The sequence below is a fragment of the Podarcis muralis genome, chromosome 8 (assembly GCF_964188315.1).
Source record: "Podarcis muralis chromosome 8, rPodMur119.hap1.1, whole genome shotgun sequence".
Classification (NCBI taxonomy): Eukaryota; Metazoa; Chordata; class Lepidosauria; order Squamata; family Lacertidae; genus Podarcis; species Podarcis muralis.
In genome coordinates this window covers 24,055,540-24,076,079 of record NC_135662.1, presented here as the reverse complement: position 1 = coordinate 24,076,079, position 20,540 = coordinate 24,055,540, and the positions used below count along the sequence as shown (strand labels likewise).

At 44.1% G+C, this 20,540-nt stretch overlaps 1 protein-coding gene across 2 annotated transcripts; it reads left to right on the top strand.

Moving 5' to 3' along the window:
- The first annotated feature begins 261 nt into the window (after nucleotides 1-261).
- On the top strand, nucleotides 262-4,010 carry KCNS2 (potassium voltage-gated channel modifier subfamily S member 2). 2 transcript variants are annotated; one of them, XM_028736418.2, is made up of 2 exons: nucleotides 262-731; nucleotides 2,129-4,010. In XM_028736418.2, the coding sequence occupies exon 2, from the start codon at nucleotides 2,171-2,173 to the stop codon at nucleotides 3,602-3,604; it is 1,434 nt and encodes a 477-aa protein (XP_028592251.1). In that variant the 5' UTR covers nucleotides 262-731; nucleotides 2,129-2,170; the 3' UTR covers nucleotides 3,605-4,010. The 2 variants fall into 2 exon arrangements, with proteins under 2 accessions (XP_028592251.1, XP_028592250.1); XM_028736417.2 differs by having other exon boundaries at nucleotides 264-1,477.
- Nucleotides 4,011-20,540: the final 16,530 nt, after the last annotated feature.

Here is a 20,540-nt window from a genome sequence, read left to right as displayed (position 1 = left end):
AGAGAGAGAGAGAGAGAGAGAGAGAGAGAGAGAGAGAGAGAAGTGAATAGGAAAGGTGGCCAGCCGGTGTCCCGAGTGTGCGGACTACCTCTGAATGCGCAAGGATTGTGAGAACAGCGAGCTCACTGGAGAGGGAGGGAGAACCATGAGGCGTTGTGAACCAGCTGCCAATCCGTTTCGGCAAGGGTCCATTTCTGAAAACGGACGAGACGCTCGCGGATCTCCCTGCTAAGACGGGAAAGCATTGCAAAGCAGGCAATTTCTGGACACGGAAGCGTGACTCGCTGGCTCTGGGGCGTCAGCGCGATGGGCTCGATCGCCACTGAGGGCAAGAGAGCTTCATCCTGTGATGAAAGCATTGCTCACGACAGATACTCTTATCTATACAGAAGGAGGCTGGCATCTGTGACAGAGCTGTGTGTAGGTGGGGGAGAGGAAAGGCACCCCCCTCCCCACACTCAGGCAGGAATCGGTTCCCCTCGCACACGTACGGACTGGCTGCCTTGCCTGCCCGCGCCCTATTTTTCCCCACCATCGATGCCCGCAGGCGACCGGTCCTCTGTCGGTCAGCTCGCCAACACAACACGCCCATTCCCTGCCTGCGCGCAGATCGAGTGAGCGCCCGTCAGATAGTGTCGCCTCGTTGCTAGCGGTGCCAATAGCAGCCCCGTCCCTTCCCGTGGCCCAGGAGCACGATGTCTTTGCGAACTTCGACCTTTAGAGCAAAAAAGGTGTAGGGGGGGATGTTGACTGTAGGTATTGTGGATTATGATTATGATGACTATTAGCAATCTGCACGGGGATGTGGGGTTAGGGGAGACAGGTGGGTAGGTGGGTGGTGGCTGCAGTCGCTCTAGAGCGATCGGTCCCATTCAGTCCCAAGACACAGAGCCAGGCTAGTTTTTGTGCACGCGGAGCCCCTGCAAAACCTGACTTCCCTAAGGAAAGGTGTACATGGAGCGCATCGCTCTGTGGATCCCCTCCTCAGGTACCTCTCAGCTGCAGCCCGACAGGAGGAAGAAGCAGGCGGCGCCCACCTTGGGTCTGGGTGCGGGGAGGCGTTCAATCCTCAGGCATGGCTTGCCTGGAAAGTGTGGGGGGATGCCGGTGGTCGCCATGACTGCTGCTGCTGCAGCAGCTGCTGCCGCCGCCGCCGCCGCCTTCAACTGAGTCGGGAGGCGCGGCTGGAGAGGAGCTGTCCATTCAGCACCACGGCGCCGCGGCTTCGCTCTTGGTAGTAGCTCAACTCTCGGGCGTTGTAGGCGCTCCAGGATGTGAGCAACGCCCGCTGACACCTTCTCCGGGAAAGGGGCTGTCTGCCTACTTCCATCACACAAAAGGTTAGGCGGCGGATCGGTTCCTGGAGCCAAGACATCTTCAGCCTGGATGAAGGACCCCGCCCCAGCGATGCTCGAGTGGTGCTGGGGGAAGTTTCACGCTCCCAAACGGGGTCGCAGCAGCAACAGCAGCTCTTGAGGTAAACGGGGGTATGAGTATTTAAACGGCGGGGGTTCCTATTTTGGTCGAACCTGGGGAGTTGGCCGTCGGAAACCACTGTCTCTCCTCGCCCTTTGTTATGATGGAGAGCGAGAAAGACCCGCACGCTTACTGAGAGGTATCTGGGAGGTAAAGCGAAGGCAGCAAGAGAGGCTTGCCTTCACTCCACTCGCCAGCGCTACAGACTTTGGGGGAAGACGCCTGCTAGTCTGTCACCTGGAGCTGTTTTGGCTGCCCATCCAACCATTAAAATCCATGCCCTATTTCCAGCAGCTCCACTCTTGCTAAAGGAGGGGCTGTGGCAGTCAAGGGCTATGCATGGTATTGTGCCAGTTACAGCACTGCCAGAGGATGTGCACGAAAAGAAAAAGAGGGGAAAGGGCCAAGGAAGCACAGGGTGTCCATTTGTGGATTTAGCACACATTAAGCGATCCCCTCATCTGTAGTGGAGAACAAAAGCTACACCTTAAAGAACGGATCCTCTTTATGGTAATCTGTTAATATGTGTGGGGTGCTTTGGGTGTAAGACTATTTTTTGACCCAAATTAAACACAAAAGAGTGGGGGTAGGAAGAATTAAGAATCCCCTCACTACTGGATAACACTGAATGCCTCCTTTAATTATTCCATAGGTCTTCTCTCCCTGCCCCATATAGATTTGGAAGACACTCACTATGACAGGGCTGAGTCTGAGGGATTTATCAGAGGCTGATTTTGAAGACAGTGAAATCAGCATCAATGTCGGAGGCTTTAAGAAAAAGATGAGATCCAACACATTGTTGAGATTCCCTGAAACGAGGCTGGGTAAACTGCTGAGCTGCAATTCAAAGGAGTCGATTCTAGAGCTTTGTGATGATTACGACGACACTAAGAACGAGTTCTACTTTGACAGGAACCCTGAACTTTTCCCTTATGTGTTGCATTTTTATAACACTGGAAAGCTGCACGTGATGGGTGAGCTCTGCGTGTTTTCCTTCAGTCAGGAAATTGAATATTGGGGAATCAATGAATTCTTTATTGATTCTTGCTGCAGTTACAGCTACCATGGGAGGAAAATGGAACCAGACCAAGAAAAATGGGAAGATCACAGTGATCAGGAAAGTACCACCTCTTCCTTTGATGAGATCTTGGCCTTCTACAATGATGCTGCTAAGTTTGACAAGCAACCCTTTGGGAAAGTCAGGCGGCAGCTGTGGTTAGCTTTAGACAACCCTGGCTACTCTGTCTTGAGCCGAATATTCAGTATCCTCTCCATCGTGGTTGTTCTTGGATCCATAGTAACCATGTGCCTCAACAGCCTCTCAGACTTTCAGATTGTTAGTAGCAATGGGAACTCTGAGGAAGACCCTCGATTTGAAATTGTGGAACATTTTGGTATTGCGTGGTTCACTTTTGAGCTGGTGGCAAGGTTTGCCGTGGCCCCAGACTTCTTGAAGTTTTTTAAGCATGCACTCAATCTAATTGACCTAATGTCCATCCTTCCATTTTACATCACTTTAATTGTTAACTTGGTGGTGGAAAGTAGCCCTGCTTTAGCTAATTTGGGTAGAGTAGCCCAAGTCCTGAGACTGATGAGGATATTCCGTATCTTAAAACTTGCACGGCACTCAACAGGCCTTAGATCTCTTGGAGCCACCCTCAAGTATAGTTACAAGGAGGTAGGGCTTCTCCTGCTGTACCTGTCTGTTGGAATCTCTATATTCTCTGTAGTGGCTTACACAATTGAAAAAGAGGAAAACAGGGCCCTGGAGACCATCCCTGCTTGCTGGTGGTGGGCTACAGTTAGCATGACCACAGTTGGTTATGGAGATGTTGTCCCAGTGACCACGGCAGGCAGGCTGACAGCTTCTGCATGCATCCTAGCTGGCATCTTGGTAGTGGTCCTCCCTATCACACTCATCTTCAACAAGTTCTCCCACTTTTACAGGCGCCAAAAGCAGCTAGAAAGTGCCATGAGGAGCTGTGATTTTGGGGATGGGATGAAAGTTGTCCCTTCAGTCAACTTAAGGGACTACTATGCCTACAAAGTTAAATCTCTTATGGCCAGTCTCACAAACATGAGCAGGAGCACCCCAAGTGAACTAAGTCTGAATGATTCACTGCATTAGACTCTGGTTCTAAGACCAGTTTGCATGATGGAAAACCAAGAGGTGTATTTATGTGTGTTGTTTTTCCTCACCCCGGCATCTAATATCATCCATTAAGCACCATGGGCAGGTCCACATAACCATTCTTCCTCCACCACCATCCTTTTTTTGGCAGTAATCTCTCAGTAGCAATTCATATGCACTTGAGTCTTGTGAATGGTTCATCGTACATTCGGATTTAGAGACAACATGCATTTTGAAGTTTGTTCAGCTTGCGCTAGCTTGCAATTGGAAGTGTGTTGAACCCATCACAAAGCCATGGTGCACATAAGTACCATCACATGCAAAGGGCCACCTAATGGGGAAAATGGTTGTGGGAATGAACTTACTTTGGCAATTGTGAAGAATATAAAGTTTACTTACAGAACGATACGTGGTGCATTTTCGTCTAGCTGCATAGAAACAGCCTCCTGGTTTTTCTATGCAGCTGTATTTGTCTCCATGACGTGTAGTGCTGGTGATGTTGAGCTTCTTTGTCACATGCATATTTTGCTTTGGAAGTCCTTGTGAGAGAACCGAAAAGAATATTTCCAGGAAGACTACAGAAACAAATCACCTGCAAAGCTGGAAATGTCGCTTTCCCAGTTCCATGCACGCTTGTGATACAGTAAAAAGGCCACACAGTTAAATCACTCCTTTGTTTAAGACCATTATAAAGCAGCTATAACACCCAGATTGCATTTCCAAAACCACTTGCCGCTATCATACTTTACTAGTTAATTGAGAATTCACTTGGGGAATCACTGCCTGTTTATGAGAAGCAAAGCTGTTGTAACCATAATTGTGCAGCTTCAATTGAGTTTGATTATTCTGAAGAAATGGGAAGCAATTGTCAGCAACCCCTACCCTAAATTGTGATAGAATATTGGGAGAGAGTGACAGAATGTTGGGGATCGATCGATAAATAGACAGACAGAATGATTTCCAAGACAGACAGAATGATTTCCAAGACCATCCAGTAAGTGCATATTTTTATTTCTTCTGGGTGTCATTGATAAGACTCTCGTTCACAGGAACTGATCTGTGATGACAGATTTCAAAATGTTATCTCCCATCAGCTCCTGCTCCTGAAACATGCATTAGGTCACCCTCTCAAAAAGAGCCTTAAAAAGAAAGAAAATACCCACTTTTGTGCTGAAGGAAATATTTAAGGCCTAATCTTCCTAGACATCGGAAACTGATACCAACTCTTAACTTCAGTATAATCTTTCATGCTCAGAATTTACATCACACACACACACACACACACACACACACACACACACACACACACACACACACTCAATGCCTGAGCTAAGGGATCAACATTGGAAGATATTCTTACAGCTGACTAGTAAAAAGAAATACACCAAATCCAGTGGTAAAGGCAGCAATGTAATATGCAAGCTGACAACTTGAATGGCTTTAAAATAGATTAGACAAATTCATGGAGGATAATGTTATCGGTGGCTACTAGCTATACTCTGCCTCCACAGAGTATTGTGGACACAATTCTCTGCTTTCACAGTGGGAGGCATATACTTCTGAATGCCAGTTCCTAGAAACCACAGACACAGAGAGTGCTCTTGAACTTCGGTCCTGCTTGCTGGTTTCCCACAGGTGTTTGGTGGTCAACCATTGTGAGAGCAGGATGCTGGACTAGACGGGCAATTGGCCTGATTCAGCAGGCTTTTCTTATGCTCCTTGTTTCTGAGAGGGAGCCGCAGGTTCCAATGAGAAGGATGGAAAGGACACATTATATTTTAACATTTGAATGGGAGGCCATTTTCTAACGTGACCTGAATTCACGTTCAAAAGAGGCTTAAAAAAGGTAAAGGTACCATTAGGTCCAGTCGTGACCGACTCTGGGGTTGCGGCGCTCATCTCGCTTTATTGGCCAAGGGAGCCGGCGTTTGTCCGCAGACAGCTTCCGGGTCATGTGGCCAGCATGACTAAGCCGCTTCTGGCGAACCAGAGCAGCGCACAGAAACGCCATTTACCTTCCCACCGGAGCGGTACCTAGTTATCTACTTGCACTTTGACATGCTTTCGAACTGCTAGGTTGGCAGGGGCTGGGACCAAGCAACGGGAGCTCACCCCGACACGGGGATTCGAACCGCCGACCTTCTGATCGGCAAGTCCCAGGCTCTGTGGTTTAACCCACAGCGCCACCCGCATCCCTTCAAGAGGCTTACTATGAAACAAATAAACCATACCCATAAAGAGAGCACAGTTCTATACGTCTCTACTCATATGTAACACCCACTGAGTTCAATGGGGCTTGTTTCCAGGTAAGTGGTTATAGGACTGTAGCCTCAAACAATTATCTCAAGCAAGGGTTCCCAAACTGTTGTCTATGGACCACCACTGGTCCACAAAGTTCATTCGGGTGATCCACAGTAAAAAGACAATTAAAAAATCACACAGCATCTAACACAGAACATTACAATTGCTACAACTGGCAGAAAAACAATTGACTGGCCGTCCAAGACCCTCAGCATTTTACAAGTGGTCCTGGGGGCAGGGAGGAATTTGGGAACCACTGATCTAAAAATTCTGGTTGAAGGAACCTAAGTGATCTCTTAGGGGAGGCGGTTCCACACTACAGTTTCATAATATATATGTTGGCCAGTCCTACCATTAGACAAAGTGAGTCATGCTCCCAGCCATTTTCCTCTGCTAGAGGAAATGGCATATGCTCCATGGTTTGTCTTGCCACTGCCACCATCCTCTTAGAGGATATGGAGGATGCTATAAGCTTACCAATGATGAAACAAGATTCAAGCGCCTGTCGAGTCAGCTTTTGTACAAGGAAAGGAGAGAGGAAACCATCTTGTCCTTTATCTCAGGCAGCAAAATATTTCGGGCCAGCCCTGCACATACACAAGGCTAAAGAGATGTTGGCACTACGCTTTGAGTCCATGCTTTCACCAACCCAGAAGTTGAAAAATGCTGTGACCTTCTCAGCTGGTGGCCCTCTCTCAGCTTGCGACAGCGTTCAAACCATATTAGATCAGCATTCAACTAGATTGAAAGTTGTTTGCATTGTATCCTGGAGTCTGGGTGGTCTCAGAGAATGTTTAATGCTAAATACTCCAACACCATACATTGCGTGGAAATAAGTCTCACTGATTTCAGCAAGACTTATTTCTACATCATGGACACATCCCCAATCTGGGGGATAAATTCTTCTGCGCTCACACACTTCCAAAACATCCCCCAACTCTGACATGACTCTTACCAACATGAGTAATTCTGGGTGCTTATCAGGATCCTTGCAGAGCTTTGGATCATGGCGCAAGATTAGGCAGCTTTCCTATTTAAGAACTTGTGTGAAAAGGACTGAGTCACTACTCCTGATTACTCCTATTTCTGAGCAGGTGCAGAAGTGTGGTGTGATTTACCCTCCGGTGTGGCAGGACCATAGAGTCTGCCAGTTTACCAAATGGTTTACATGAACATTATGGTAAGGCTACTACTTGTTAAATGATTGTGTGTATTCACGCAAATTAATGGTCCTACTTGTGATTTGTTGGATTTAGTGTTTTGATAGGTAGCACATAGAGAGCTGCCTTGGACCATGTCAAACCACATGCCCTTCCAGCTCAGTATTTGTCTACTCTGACTGGCAGTGGTTCTCCAGGGACTCAGAGAAAGGTATTTCCATCAGGTGCCGCCTGACTCTCTTAAAAATGGAAATTCCAGAGACTGAACCTGGGACTCTCTGCATGCCAATTGTGTGCTCTACCCACTAGGGTAGGATCTCTCCTTATTTATGCCTCTGTATTAAAAGTCAATACGTTCATCAAACTAGAAAGACTTGCATTATTTACAAATTAAATCTTTCTCGAGCCATGTCCTCAGAAGAAAAATGTGAGTGACAGATGTGGGTGAAATAATTGAGGGCGTGGGGAATTATCCTGAGGCAGCTGGAGGTTAAATGAGAAGTTTGTGTTTCTGATTTCCCCCCCCCAAGAAATCCTAATCCCATTTTACCACAGAATGGTTGAATTCAAAGTGTATATAAATAGTACAGCAGGTAGAGTTTTAGTACAGTATATATGGGTTATATACTGACCAAGCCATCCCAGTATATAACCCATATATACTGGGATAGCTTGGTCAGTAGAGTATGAGACTCTTATATTAATAATAATAATAATAATAATAATAATAATAATAATAATAATAATAAATTTTATTATTTTTATACCCCAGCTCCCAACAAAATATTAAAAACATGATAAAACATCAAATATTAAAAACTTCCCTAAACAGGGCTGCCTTTAGATGTCTTCTAAAAGTCAGACAGTTGCTTATTTCCTTGGCATCTGATAGGAAGGCGTTCCACAGGGAGGGCGCCACTACTGAGAAGGCCCTGTGCCTGGTTCCCTGTAGCTTCACTTCTCGCAGTGAGGGAATCACCAGAAGGCCCTCAGAGCTGGACCTCAGTGTCCAGACTGAACAATGGGGTGGAGATGCTCCTCTTAATCTCAGGGTCATGGGTTTGGGCCCCACATAGGGCAAAAGATTCCTACATTGCAGGGGGTTGGGCTAGATGACCCTCAGGGTCCCTTCCAACTCTATAGTTCTGTGATTCTAAATGATATGTACTTGGATTATCTGACCTGGGCCTCACCTAGATGTGTGGAAATTGCCAGAAACCTTGTGGGGAAAATAAGGACCACTTACCGGCTTGAACCCAGGAGCGGCAACTGCGATGCGGTTCAGCAGTCAGGAGTCGGGGGTGGTTCCCTAGTCTTCCCGCACGATTGATGGACGATGTCAAATGCAAGCCTCATTCCAAAGGCAGTTAAAAAAATTAAAACGCCTTAGATTTTTCCTCACTGCTCTTTTGGCCAATGGCAAGAATTAATTTCTTTGGTATTAAAACAAAAAACTCCCTGGATTCCTAAACCAACTATCCTTTTAACTTCTAGCCCAAAGGAGTTGCAAGTTCCCTCCAGCTCACAGATTCCTCCAGCTTTAGTCAGGAACACAGGGAAGCTGCCATCTGCTGAGTCAGACCATTGCTCCACCTAGTTCTACATTTTTGGAATGGGTTGGCGGAGGCTTCACGGGCATCTGTAGGAATTTTTACGGGGTGCGGGTGTGACAAAAACACTGAAAGTTTCTCCTTTTTAAAAACCCGAGAAGAATAATGGCTGTACATTTTCCTCGTATCTCAGGTTCTACAGGTGCTAGAAACGTCCTCTTCTAAATAAATGAAAGCTTGAACTATTGAGATTATGGTTCATCAAGAAGGGGTATGACAAATGCCCCCCCCCCTTTTGCAGACACCCATAAGTGGCTTTCCAGAGTTTCAGGCAGGATTGACCCTTGGGCACACAGGACACATGCCCTGATGCTGAGATATGACTTTTCCCCATTAGTCACATTTGGGGCACATAAATTAGTTTCAGATTATTCCCTGTTATAGTTTGATTATTGACTGAGGCTAGGCTTCGTTGAAACTGCAGAAATGGGTTTAAATATTCTCAACGTTGCATTTTACTACGAAAAATGAATGGCTCAACAGAGACCAGTGTCTGTTTTTATTGCATTGTTTGGAAGAAATTTTCATTAATGCTTTTAAATGCATTCAAGTGCTTTGATTAAGATGGGTTTAACAAATAAAACATGTTGAAGTTTAGCATGAAGTCACTGTCCCAGTTCAATAGAATAACAATGCTACAGTGAAACTTCTCACACCATGAGTTTAGAAAATGATGACTCATTAAGACTTTATTTTGCCAGTGAAACTGTTGGGTTGAAATATGGAAACTATTTTAAAAGAATGAGCCAAGCACTCATCTATCAAAACTGCAGCAAACTGGACGCCCTGAATGCAAAATTCCCCAAACCTGGAGAATGACAGAAGAAAATAAACCACAGGCCAGTCTATGGCTTACATTGTTTTCTTAGAAGACCAAAGTGAAGACTTAGCCAAGTAAACGATCCCATTCCTTTACAAGTAGTAACTGTTTAAGCAGGAAAATAACAGGGGGCGGGGAGGTAGATACCTGGGTCACATCCATACCATACATTTAAAGAACATTTATACCACCTTAACAGTCATGGCTTCCCCCAAACCTGGTACCTCAGGTTAAGAACTTAATTCGTTCCGGAGGTCCGTTCTTAACCTGAAACTGTTCTTAACCTGAGGTACCACTTTAGCTAACGGGGCCTCCTGCTGCCGCCGCTCGATTTCTGTTCTCATCCTGAGGTAAAGTTCTTAACCCGAGGTACTATTTCTGGGTTAGCGGAGTCTGTAACCTGAAGCGTCTGTAACCTGAAGTGTCTGTAACCTGAGGTACCACTGTAGTCCCCAGGTTTTAGTCCACTAGAGCAGGCTGGGCCTAGCATCAGATACAACCCAGAGGAGCTATAAGTTGACAGAGAGGGAGACAAGAAAGGCAAAGGAGGATTCCCATTTCTACCATTTTGGCCAGTCCTGTGTGAGGCACCGTTTCCATGCAGCAATCGCTGACAGGGTCAAACTACCCTATGTGTGAATAGGGATCCTTCTCGTGCTTGTTGGACATGGCTGGGGCGGTGCTGCTTCCTGTTACATCTTTGCAGTGTAATCGCTGATCTGCTCGTTGGTGTGTGCCTGCTTGCTCTCTCTCTCTCTCTGTGCCATTTAAAGGACACATATCTGGCCTCACACTCAGCATGTGTGACTATGACTGAATCTGTATAGAAATGGGATCTTTAGCATTTAAGTGTATTCAGATTAAGGCATTTCCAGCTGAGCAACTTACTTTGTAAAAAGGATTACAATTTGTTATGGAACTGAGGTTTCTAATATAAAGCCAGCTTGTGCCACTGGGGGTGGGGGTGGGGGAAATATATCATACATCCCTTTTGGCAGCCTAGGAATTATTTTAGAATTTGCAGTGAAGTAATTAATACTTGCTCAGGTTTAGTGAGAGTCAACATTAATTATATTAGCTGCTAATTGTACTTTTCAGCAGACTTAAGGGGTTTTTTTTTTGTAGTGGCTTAACAATGTGTTTTCACTGATTAATTGATAAAGCAATTTGCAAATTCAATTCTATACCACCTTAATGCACTTCCTGGAAGTTCTTGTAGTTTCAGATATCAAGAAATTGATCACAGATTAACCCCCATACAATGTCTCCTGAATCCAATTACATGTGTCTATAGCCAGTACTAAATGGGTGCTGTCCTCTGGAAAAAGCAGGAGTTAAATCAGTTGTGACTCGTGAGTCTTTATTTATTATTGCACTTATTATTTGCGTTTTCATTACAAAATGCACCCCAAAGCAACTTACTCAATGCATTCTTCCCTCATTCTTTAGCAGAAAAGGCTCCCAGAGTAGCTTACACCAGATCAGTAACTAACAAGACAGCCCTTGCAGGCTTACAATCTAAAAGACACAACACGAAAAGAAGAAGAGAAACAAGCAACCTCAGGCAACAGTTCTTAAAGTTACAAGGTTCTTATCTCAACCAGCTGAAATGGTAATAGGTCAGGGAGAGGAGAGCTGGTCTCTCAACACAGCCAATGGAATGCCTCGCTTTTCCATCCCTCCTTCTGATGGCTGATCCTAGATGACCACTGAGAGAGATTTTACATGCCTTAAAACTGGACTTCGGAGCTAGTTTGCTAGCAGATTGGTTGGGAGGTAAGTCGGAGTTAATAGAAGAGGTGGACAAATTGTGGCCTTCCAGGTGTGGAAATGGAAGTCCAACAACATTGTTTTGTGTGTGTTACTATGTTGTGTGTTCTTTCCCAGCCAGCCAGATGGGCGGGGTAAAAATTATTTTTTAAAAATATTATTATTATTATTATTATTATTATTATTATTATTATTATTATTTCTGTTGGGACACGGGTGGCGCTGTGGGTTAAACCACAGAGCGTAGGGCTTGCCGATCAGAAGGTCAGCAGTTCGAATCCCCGCAACGGGGTGAGCTCCTGTTGGTCAGTCCCAGCTCCTGCCAACCTAGCAGTTCGAAAGCACGTCAAAGTGCAAGTAGATAAATAGGTACCACTCCGGCGGGAAGGTAAACGGCGTTTCCGTGTGCTGCTCTGGTTCGCCAGAAGCGACTTAGTCCTGCTGGCCACATGACCCGCAAGCTGTACGCCGGCTCCCTCAGCCAATAAAGCGAGATGAGCGCCGCAACCCCAGAGTCAGTTACGACTGGACCTAATGGTCAGAGGTCCCTTTACCTTTACTATATTTCTGTTTATATTGCAAAATGCCCTGTGATCCTTGGATGAAGGGCAGCACCTCAAGGACCAATATCTGCCCACCCCTGAGCTTCATGGAGCTTTCTGTCTTTCTGTATATGCAAGTTTGGTTTTTCCCTTTTCCTCCAGTACTGGAAATACTTATTACCTTATTTAAGGGACCTGGGCCTGACACTGATAGAAGCAACAAACTCCTTCATACTATCAGGAAGCTACTGTAATGAAGCAAACACTAGATATGTGTTCTCTATAATCAGTTATGGTGGACCATGGGCTCCACAGTCACAGAATAAAGTCAGGCCCAGATATAGTCACAAGGGCAGACAGTAAGCACACTTTCCTATCCAAAGAATCCCATACCTTGAAATCTGCTATTGTCTAGAGAGTGAAGTAGTTGGATAATGGTTCAGAGGAGCCGAATTCATGGTGGAACAACCCAATGGTACTGAAAGAGACATGTAGCAACCCAAAATTGTGATAGATACCAAAATAAATAAAATTATCACCACCCACCCCTCACTTGCACATCCCAGGGCAGGTTAAAACAATTTAAAATTCAGTACAATGATACCTTGGGTCAAGAACTTAATTTGTTCTGGAGGTCTGTTCTTAACCTGAAACTGTTCTTAACCTGAGGTACTACTTTAGCTAATGGGGCCTTCCACTGCTGCCGCGCCGCCGGAGCATGATTTCTGTTCTCATCCTAAAGCAAAGTTCTTAACCTGAAGCACTATTTCTGGGTCAGCGGAGACTGTAACCTGAAGCATCTGTAACCTGAAGTGTCTGTAACCCGAGGTACCACTGTATTAAAACAGTTAAAACAGATTACATTAAAGGGAATAGGGTGGGTCCTGAACATACTAGTATACTAGCATATACTAATGTTCAATGAACATGCTAATTTGCCAGTGTGTGGATGGGCGGAGCCAACGCTGAAAAAATAACCCAAGTTTTATACATGGGTATAGCCAGGATTTATTGGGAGGGGGGCAGAACCGAGTTGTCTGTGGTGCAGTTGGTCAGTTAAGCTGGCATTTCCATTTATTTACTTGATGGGGGGGGCAGCTACGCCCATGGCACTTCCTGATAGTTGAGGGATAACAGTGTGAATGAGCTAATGGCCTCATGTCCAGCTTGTGGACTTCCCATAGGCATTTGGTCAACCAATGTGAGAACAGAATGCTAGACTCATTTACTGACAACAGCAAAGAACTCCAGCAGAATCTTAACTAAATTGTCTTTCTGGAGGGGGGTTGTATTTTATTAAGCTGAGTATTAATGAAAAGTGGTCCCTTCTGTTCCACACGCACACACCCTTGCCAGTAAACAGAAGGCACAGAGTTCTCATTTTCTCTTTGGTAGATTGGGGACTCGGCAAATCAGCAATAATACTCAGAGGTGCTAAATCAATATGACATGACCTTTCGGCTCTTGCACAACAAGTCCTCTTCCCCCAGGCCCAGCTGTGCAATTGCTCCTAGTGACGTGCTTCTCAAACTGACTGTCCTTTACCGTATCGGTTATTTACTTTCATTCACAACAGGCTTTGTGGTCGTTGTTGCTTTAAGTTTCCTAACTCTGTCTAACGGCACTTGGATAGCATTCATCTTGCTGTCACCATTTCTGTTCCTTGGAAAGCTCTCACACCACAGCTCTTCCTTTGGTTAGCTTGCCTGACTTTCAACAGAATTTCACCTGGGGCGAATTTGGTCCAGTGTTTCCACTTTCCAGCTGTGTGCAAGGAGGCAGGGATGTAATGACATCCCCTCCAGCCTTTTAGAAGTATCTTAAGCAAAACGTATCCTAAAGAGAGAACAAGTATTTTCCATCAGAGAATAATAAGGTACTGTATTAAGAAAAGAGACAGCACATAAATAATTACTGTATATAGAACAAATTGCTGGCTTCTTTTCTATCCAAGAGTCTCCCCTAAGCCTTCTATTGTTTTGTTTTAAACACTGGGTTCTGTGTCGGTCCAGAAGAAACTTTTCATAATCCACAGACAGGCAACACCAACCAAAATATCACAAAAATAGCCAGCTTTTTTTCTCTGTGAACTTCATGTAAAGCAAAATGGGGGAGGGGCTGGGTTGATGTTGAATCCTCAAAGACTTCACTTAATGCAAGGCTGAAGGTGGTATATGAGAGGAGATCATATACTTAGGATGCAGTCCTACATCCACTAGCCTGGGAGTAAACACTGAGAGCCAGTGTGGTGTAGTGGTTAAGAGCGGTAGTCTCGTAATCTGGTGAACCGTGTTCGCGTCTCCGCTCCTCCACATGCAGCTGCTGGGTGACCTTGGGCTAGTCACACTTCTCTGAAGTCTCTCAGCCCCACTCACCTCACAGAGTGTTTGTTGTGGGGGAGGAGGGGAAAAGGAGAATGTTAGCCGCTTTGAGACTCCTTAGGGTAGTGATAAAGCGGGATATCAAATCCAAACTCTTCTTCTTCTAAACCCATGAAACTCCATAGAACTTACTGCTAGGCAGACACCAAAAGATCTGCACTGTTAATTGAACTACAGTGGAACCTTGGTTGTCGAACGTAATCTGTTCTGGAAGACTGTTCGACTTCTGAAATGTTCAACAACTGAGCCGCAAAGGGCTGTCAGCAATTTCCATTGAGAAAATTGAGAAACGCGCCTCAGAAGCCATTTGACTTCCAAGGCGCGTTCAGAAATTGAAGCAATTACTTCCGGATTTTCAGCATTCGGGTTCCGAAATGTTCGGCTTTCAAGATGCTCAAAAAACAAGGTTCCATTGTAGTTTCTACTATAAGAATGGGGAACCTGTGCTGTTCTGGAAGCTGTTGGGCATTGACCACAGTCATATGGAATCAAATTCTATTTCAGCCAGGAAGCTCACACAGGAGCATGGGTGAAACAGCCACTTTTGCACCACATTGAGGTGCCTCTTTGGAGCTCAGTGTTGTCTGGCTTTCAATTTCATATGTTTTTTGTTTTTTTAAAATGTTTCCTGAATATATTTACAAACAGAAGCATTCTGCTGGGTAACAGCTTGTAATACAGTCCTTGTGGCCTGGATGAGATATATATATCAACTAAGCTACATATACTCAAATTCCTAAATAGTTTGGTTATCAATTCTGCAGTTTTAAAGAGGAATAATACCCTCTATATCTATTACACAAACACTCATATACACATTCCTGCTAACATTCCTGATTATTTCCCCTCCACGTTTGACCATGGAACACCTGACAGCTTTGGGTATATAAACAGAGCTGATCATTTCATTTACCAGTTGAACAAGGTTTAGGTTCAGCAAATCCTTGCACAGAACAATCGAGTAGCTACCAGTAACTTAAGGAATATTGCATTATGGAAGATAAACAAACCTGGATGCCATCGGATTTCCCTTAAAGTAGAGCAATCAAGTCTTCAATATCCTTGACTAATAGGAGGGACCACTACGAAAACAGCCTATGGTTACATTCAGTCAACAATTTGTATCATATGTGCACAACCACAATCATCACACTTAAAACTTTTCTCCTGCTCAGAAGGATTTTCTACCAACAGGGCAGACATTTCTCATGCTCAAGGAAAAATGAAAGTTTATAGTCACAGCAAGATATTCATTTTTTATTGATTACTAATTAATTATGACTATTGTTTTTTATTTGCTGAGCAGCAGCTCCCCAGCAAGCATTGCATGAGAAAGTTGGGCCTCCTGTTACCCTTCACACTAGCATAAAGGCAGGTATCTGAAAGAATTACCATCAAATGGCATTAAGTTGTTTCAACTTTACAAATGTATCCTGAGAAGTATATGGCGCACAGTGGCTCTTTCCCATCTCTTCATAAAGGTAAACCCCTGACCATTAGGTCCAGTTGTGACCGACTCTGGGGTTGTGGCACTCATCTTGCTTTATTGGCCGAGGGAGCCGGCGTACAGCTTCCGGGTCATGTGGCCAGCATGACTAAGCCGCTTCTGGTGAACCAGAGCAGCGCACGGAAACGCCGTTTACCTTCCCACTGGAGCGGTACCTATTTATCTCCTTGCACTTTGACACGCTTTCGAACTGCTAGGTTGGCAGGAGCAGGGACCGAGCAATGGGAGCTCAGCCCATCGCGGGGATTCGAACTGCCGACCTTCTGATCGACAAGTCCTGGACTCTTGTGGTTTAACCCACAGCGCCACCGTTGTAGAAATGCTCAGCCCAGCGTTTCTTGCTGAGCTAGAAAACAGAAAAGGGTTTAAGGAAATCCAAGAAGCACTGCAAGTATGTGCTGGGAATCTACAAAAAGCCATACAAAAGAATGGTACCCTTTGCTTGTATCATTTTATACCCCTTGAGTGTTTAAAATAACAAACAGAAAGCTGTAGATACAGTGGAAGAAAAGTGTACAGTCGTACCTTGGAAGTTGAACAGAATCTGTTCCGGAAGTCAATGTATGTGGTGGACATGTGGGAAAGGGCTCCATTCTGAGAGGAAATATTTGTTGAAATGAAAATAAGTACCAGACAAAACCCTTTTACATGTGCAGATATGGCTCTGCTCAACCTTTTTACGGGAGATAACACTTACTTGCAGTTCAAACCCCTAATAAGTTCTCTTTCACTAGCGGCCAGGCTTGTACTAATGAGATACTGGGAGGGTGCTTCTTTGACAAATTGGTGTAATAAAGGATGGCAAATAGCACTTGAGGAAAAATGGACTAATAAATAAAATTAGCACAAGGTTTGAACCATAAAGACTCTTGAACTAGATTAGAACAGCTTTATTACATTCGCGGCTAAAAATGGAGGACTCCCCATTATAACAAAAAAAATGTTTAGCATAAACTGTATGTTACTTGCTCTACAAATGGTTGTCCGGGATAGGAACTTACTACCTTACTTAGATGTCATTTTTGACGTATTGCCAAAACTTCATCTTCTGCCTCAGTATGGGGTATTTTATTGTATGTTTGTACAATGTTGTAATATGATGTCATAATTTAACAACAACATTTATATATGTGTAAAAAAAAAGACTCTATTTTGGGGATGATCGAATTGTAAAGCAAGAATGTTTGGAAGGCCACAGATTCCCCACCCCCAACCTATTGCTGATGAAAGTGAAAATGGGCCGGCTTTTTGAGAGCACTTCAGTAAAGGAACATTTCGTTCCCTGTTTTACTTTATTTTTTTAAAAAAATGATGTTCCAAATTACCATTTCCCTGCTTTTACGTTTAGCTGTTAACTGGTATACAAATAAGCACCGACAATTCTGTTTTGTACTAGGGGGAAAAAGAGAAAAGGCAACACAAATTATCTCTGAAAGAAAAATGTAGGCTCTCAAACTTCCAACATGTATACTGTTAAAATGTCACAGTATTCTCAATGGTAGATTGCATTTTTAATACAGGCAGTCTTGTGCAAAAAGATATGATAGTTATCTGAAGGGAACAGGCACACCAAATAAACTATAAAACATCCACCTACTTCTACATGTTGCAATGTAATTTAACCACTAAAATCATCATAAAAACTTGATCAGACGATGTAATCACAGCTTCTTTCACTTTGCAGAATAGGTTTTTGGAATAGGTGCTTCTGACCTGATTTTTCTTCACATTGAGGATAGAAAATTTGTTATACCTTCTAATGAGCTTCAGAAGTAGTTGTTGGGGGGTGGTTTTAAGGCCACACAAATTCCGGGCATATTGTAGCATGCAGTTCTACCGTGCAGTTCCATCTAAGGGAATTATTCTCAAACAATACTTTAAAAACAAGGCAGTAACCCAAATCATAAGCTTTAATAGTAATTGAGTGAGATCCAACAGAGCACAAGGTGGTGTCCACTCATCCAACATAGCTTCTCCTTACTTTCTGTCCCCACCCACCCACCTGCAGCTCCCTGCATGCCCCAAAGGGGTGGGGCTAGAGGATTTCCTTTTGATGTCACCCATTGTGTGATAGAATTCATGATCACACTTGAACTCCACTATCAATTTTCCCCCTCCTCAAGTTGAATGGAATTGACTTTCTCACCAGTCTGTTTTCCAAGTCATGTTTTGGCTTTGTATTACCTAGCCTCTGCCTTTTGTAAGACGGACAAACTAAGAATAGAGGAAATGTGTTATTTTTCTGATCATTATAGTCTCACTTTTTGCATAGGTCTATTTAAGGGAATTAACCATGGTAGCAGAACATTCCTATCCAGAGAGAAAGTGAATATTTCTAATTACCAGCCGCTATGTCCAAATTACAAGGGATGGTTCTACTGGGCCCTACCTGTAGGCTCTGGTCTGAAGGCACAATATATCACCTTGAGTTCTACTGAAGAAAGAAAAGGGTAACACATACATATGAGCTTCCCAGGAACTTTTCATTGACTGTGGCAGATGTTGGAATAAATGTTGGAATAGATGTTTGATTTGATCCACCAAAGCCATTCCTATGTTTTTAGGCTGGGACATCCCCTTACTCAAGACAAGCCTTCACTTCCAGGGTTGTGTTATGAATTCAGAACCAAAATCAACTACCCAGTGACGGTCCATCTTTCTGGCTTGTCCAATGTGTCTGACAACTTTAGATAAATAAGTTTTTATTACAGAATACAGTGGTGCCCCGCAAGACGAATGCCTCGCAAGACGAATGCCTCGCAAGACGAAAGGGTTTTCCGTTTTTTGAGTCGTTCCGCAAGATAAATTTCCCTATGGGCTTGCTTTTGTCTTGCGAGTTCTTGCGAGCTTGTTTCCTTTTTCTTAAAGCTGCTAAGCCGCTAAGCCGTTAATAGCCGCTAAGCCGCTAATAGCCGTGCTTCGCAAGACAAAAAAACTGCAAGACGAAGAGACTCGCGGAATGGATTAATTTCGTCTTGCGAGGCACCACTGTACACAAAACGATGAGTACATCATTTTAAGCATTTTTCAAAAGAAAGTGATTATGTCCAGTGTTGTTTTAGACTTTGTGCAAACTATTCAAGGTCCTTGTGACTGAAAATTATTACAGGGTGGGGTGGTTTTGTTCACAACACTAGGCTGTGGAAGAAGTTTTAAATGGCTACAACACATTTTGTAAGATAATCCAACATGCTATATTGTGTTAGCAGCCTATAATTATGTTTTCCATTGTTAATCAAGTCAGTCTTATTCTGGGATCTGTTTTCATCAGCTTAATAAATAATCATGTTATTGAAACTAGTATGTGTAAGAATAAAACTGCATTGTTGTACAAAGTAGTTAGTTGGCAAGCAAGATATATGTCTGGAAATGCAGTAGTCTCTTGTACTTCTAAATGACTTGCCGATGCTGAACAACAAATTGGGGCATAGGCAGCTGCCATATGCTGAGTCAGACCAATGGATCCATCTAGTTGAATATTGTGTAAATCAACAGTAGCCAAAATGCCACGCTCCAGCTGTTGTTGGTATACAACTCCCATACAATCTTTCCACAAGGGCAGACATTGATGCCGAAATCCAGCATTGCCTGAGCTCTGCGAGTGCAGCTTTCTCCCGATTGAAGCACAAAGTGTTTGAGGACAGGGACATTCACAGGGAAACCAAAACGCTTGTTTACAAAGCTATTGTACTTACCAACCTTACTGTATGCTTGTGAAACATGGACCACTTATAAACGCCATCTCCAACTCCTTGAAAGATTCCATCATCAATGGTGTCTCTGAAAATTCTTACATATCACTTGGGAAGACAGTCAAACTAATGCTAGTGTACTGGAAGAAGCAAAGATCAGTGTCAAAGCAATGATTCTTCCACATCAACTTCATTGGACTGGTCATGTTGTTCAGATGCCTGATGATCATCGTCCAAAGCAACTACGCTATTCCAAACTTTAAAATGGAAAGCATAATGCTGGTGGACAACAAAAGAGGTTTAAAGACTCTCTCAAGGCAAATCTTTAAAAACATTGACAATTGGGAAACACTGGCCTGCAAGTGCTCCAATTGGAGAACAGTCTTTACCAGAGGTGTCATGGACTTTGAAGACGCTCGAACTCAGGACAAAAGGGAGAAACGTTCTAAGAGGAAGGCACGCTTGGCAAATCCTCACCATGATCAACTCCTGCCTGGAAACCTATTGTGCCCACTGTGGAAGGACATGTGGATCCAGAATTGGCCTCCACAGTCACTTACAAACTCACTTATAAGACTGTTTTCATGGAAGACAATCTTACTTGGCTACGTGTAATCACCAAAGAAGAAGACAACAACCACCATTATTCCTGATCATTGGCTGCAGCAGATGAGAGTTGGGAGTGCAACAACATCTAGAGAGTACTCATAAGCTACTCCTGGGTATACTGACTGGTAGCAGTTTTTCAGGGATTCTGGCAATAACAGCCCTGCCTGGAGACTATGGTGACTGAACCAGCAAATGTTTGCATGTGGAGTATGCACTCTACCTCTAAGCTATGCTCTTCCCCTTGAACATGCATTTATTGTGCCCGTTCACTGTGTACTGTATTTTTCGCTCTACAACTACGTTTTTGCACCACTGCTGCCCCAGGCAACAGTGGGTGTGTGATTTTTTTGGTGCAAGATGTAGCCATGGACATGCTATGTGAACTGATGGTGAATTTGGGGTGACCCAGTGCAAAAATCCTGAGGATCCATGTGGATCTGTGCTTTGTAACCACATTTTAAGTGGGGAGGGAAGGAAAAGCACTCAAGGGACAAGGAGCATGTGTGGGGTGTGTGGAGAAGGATGCTGCTAATAATGCAGA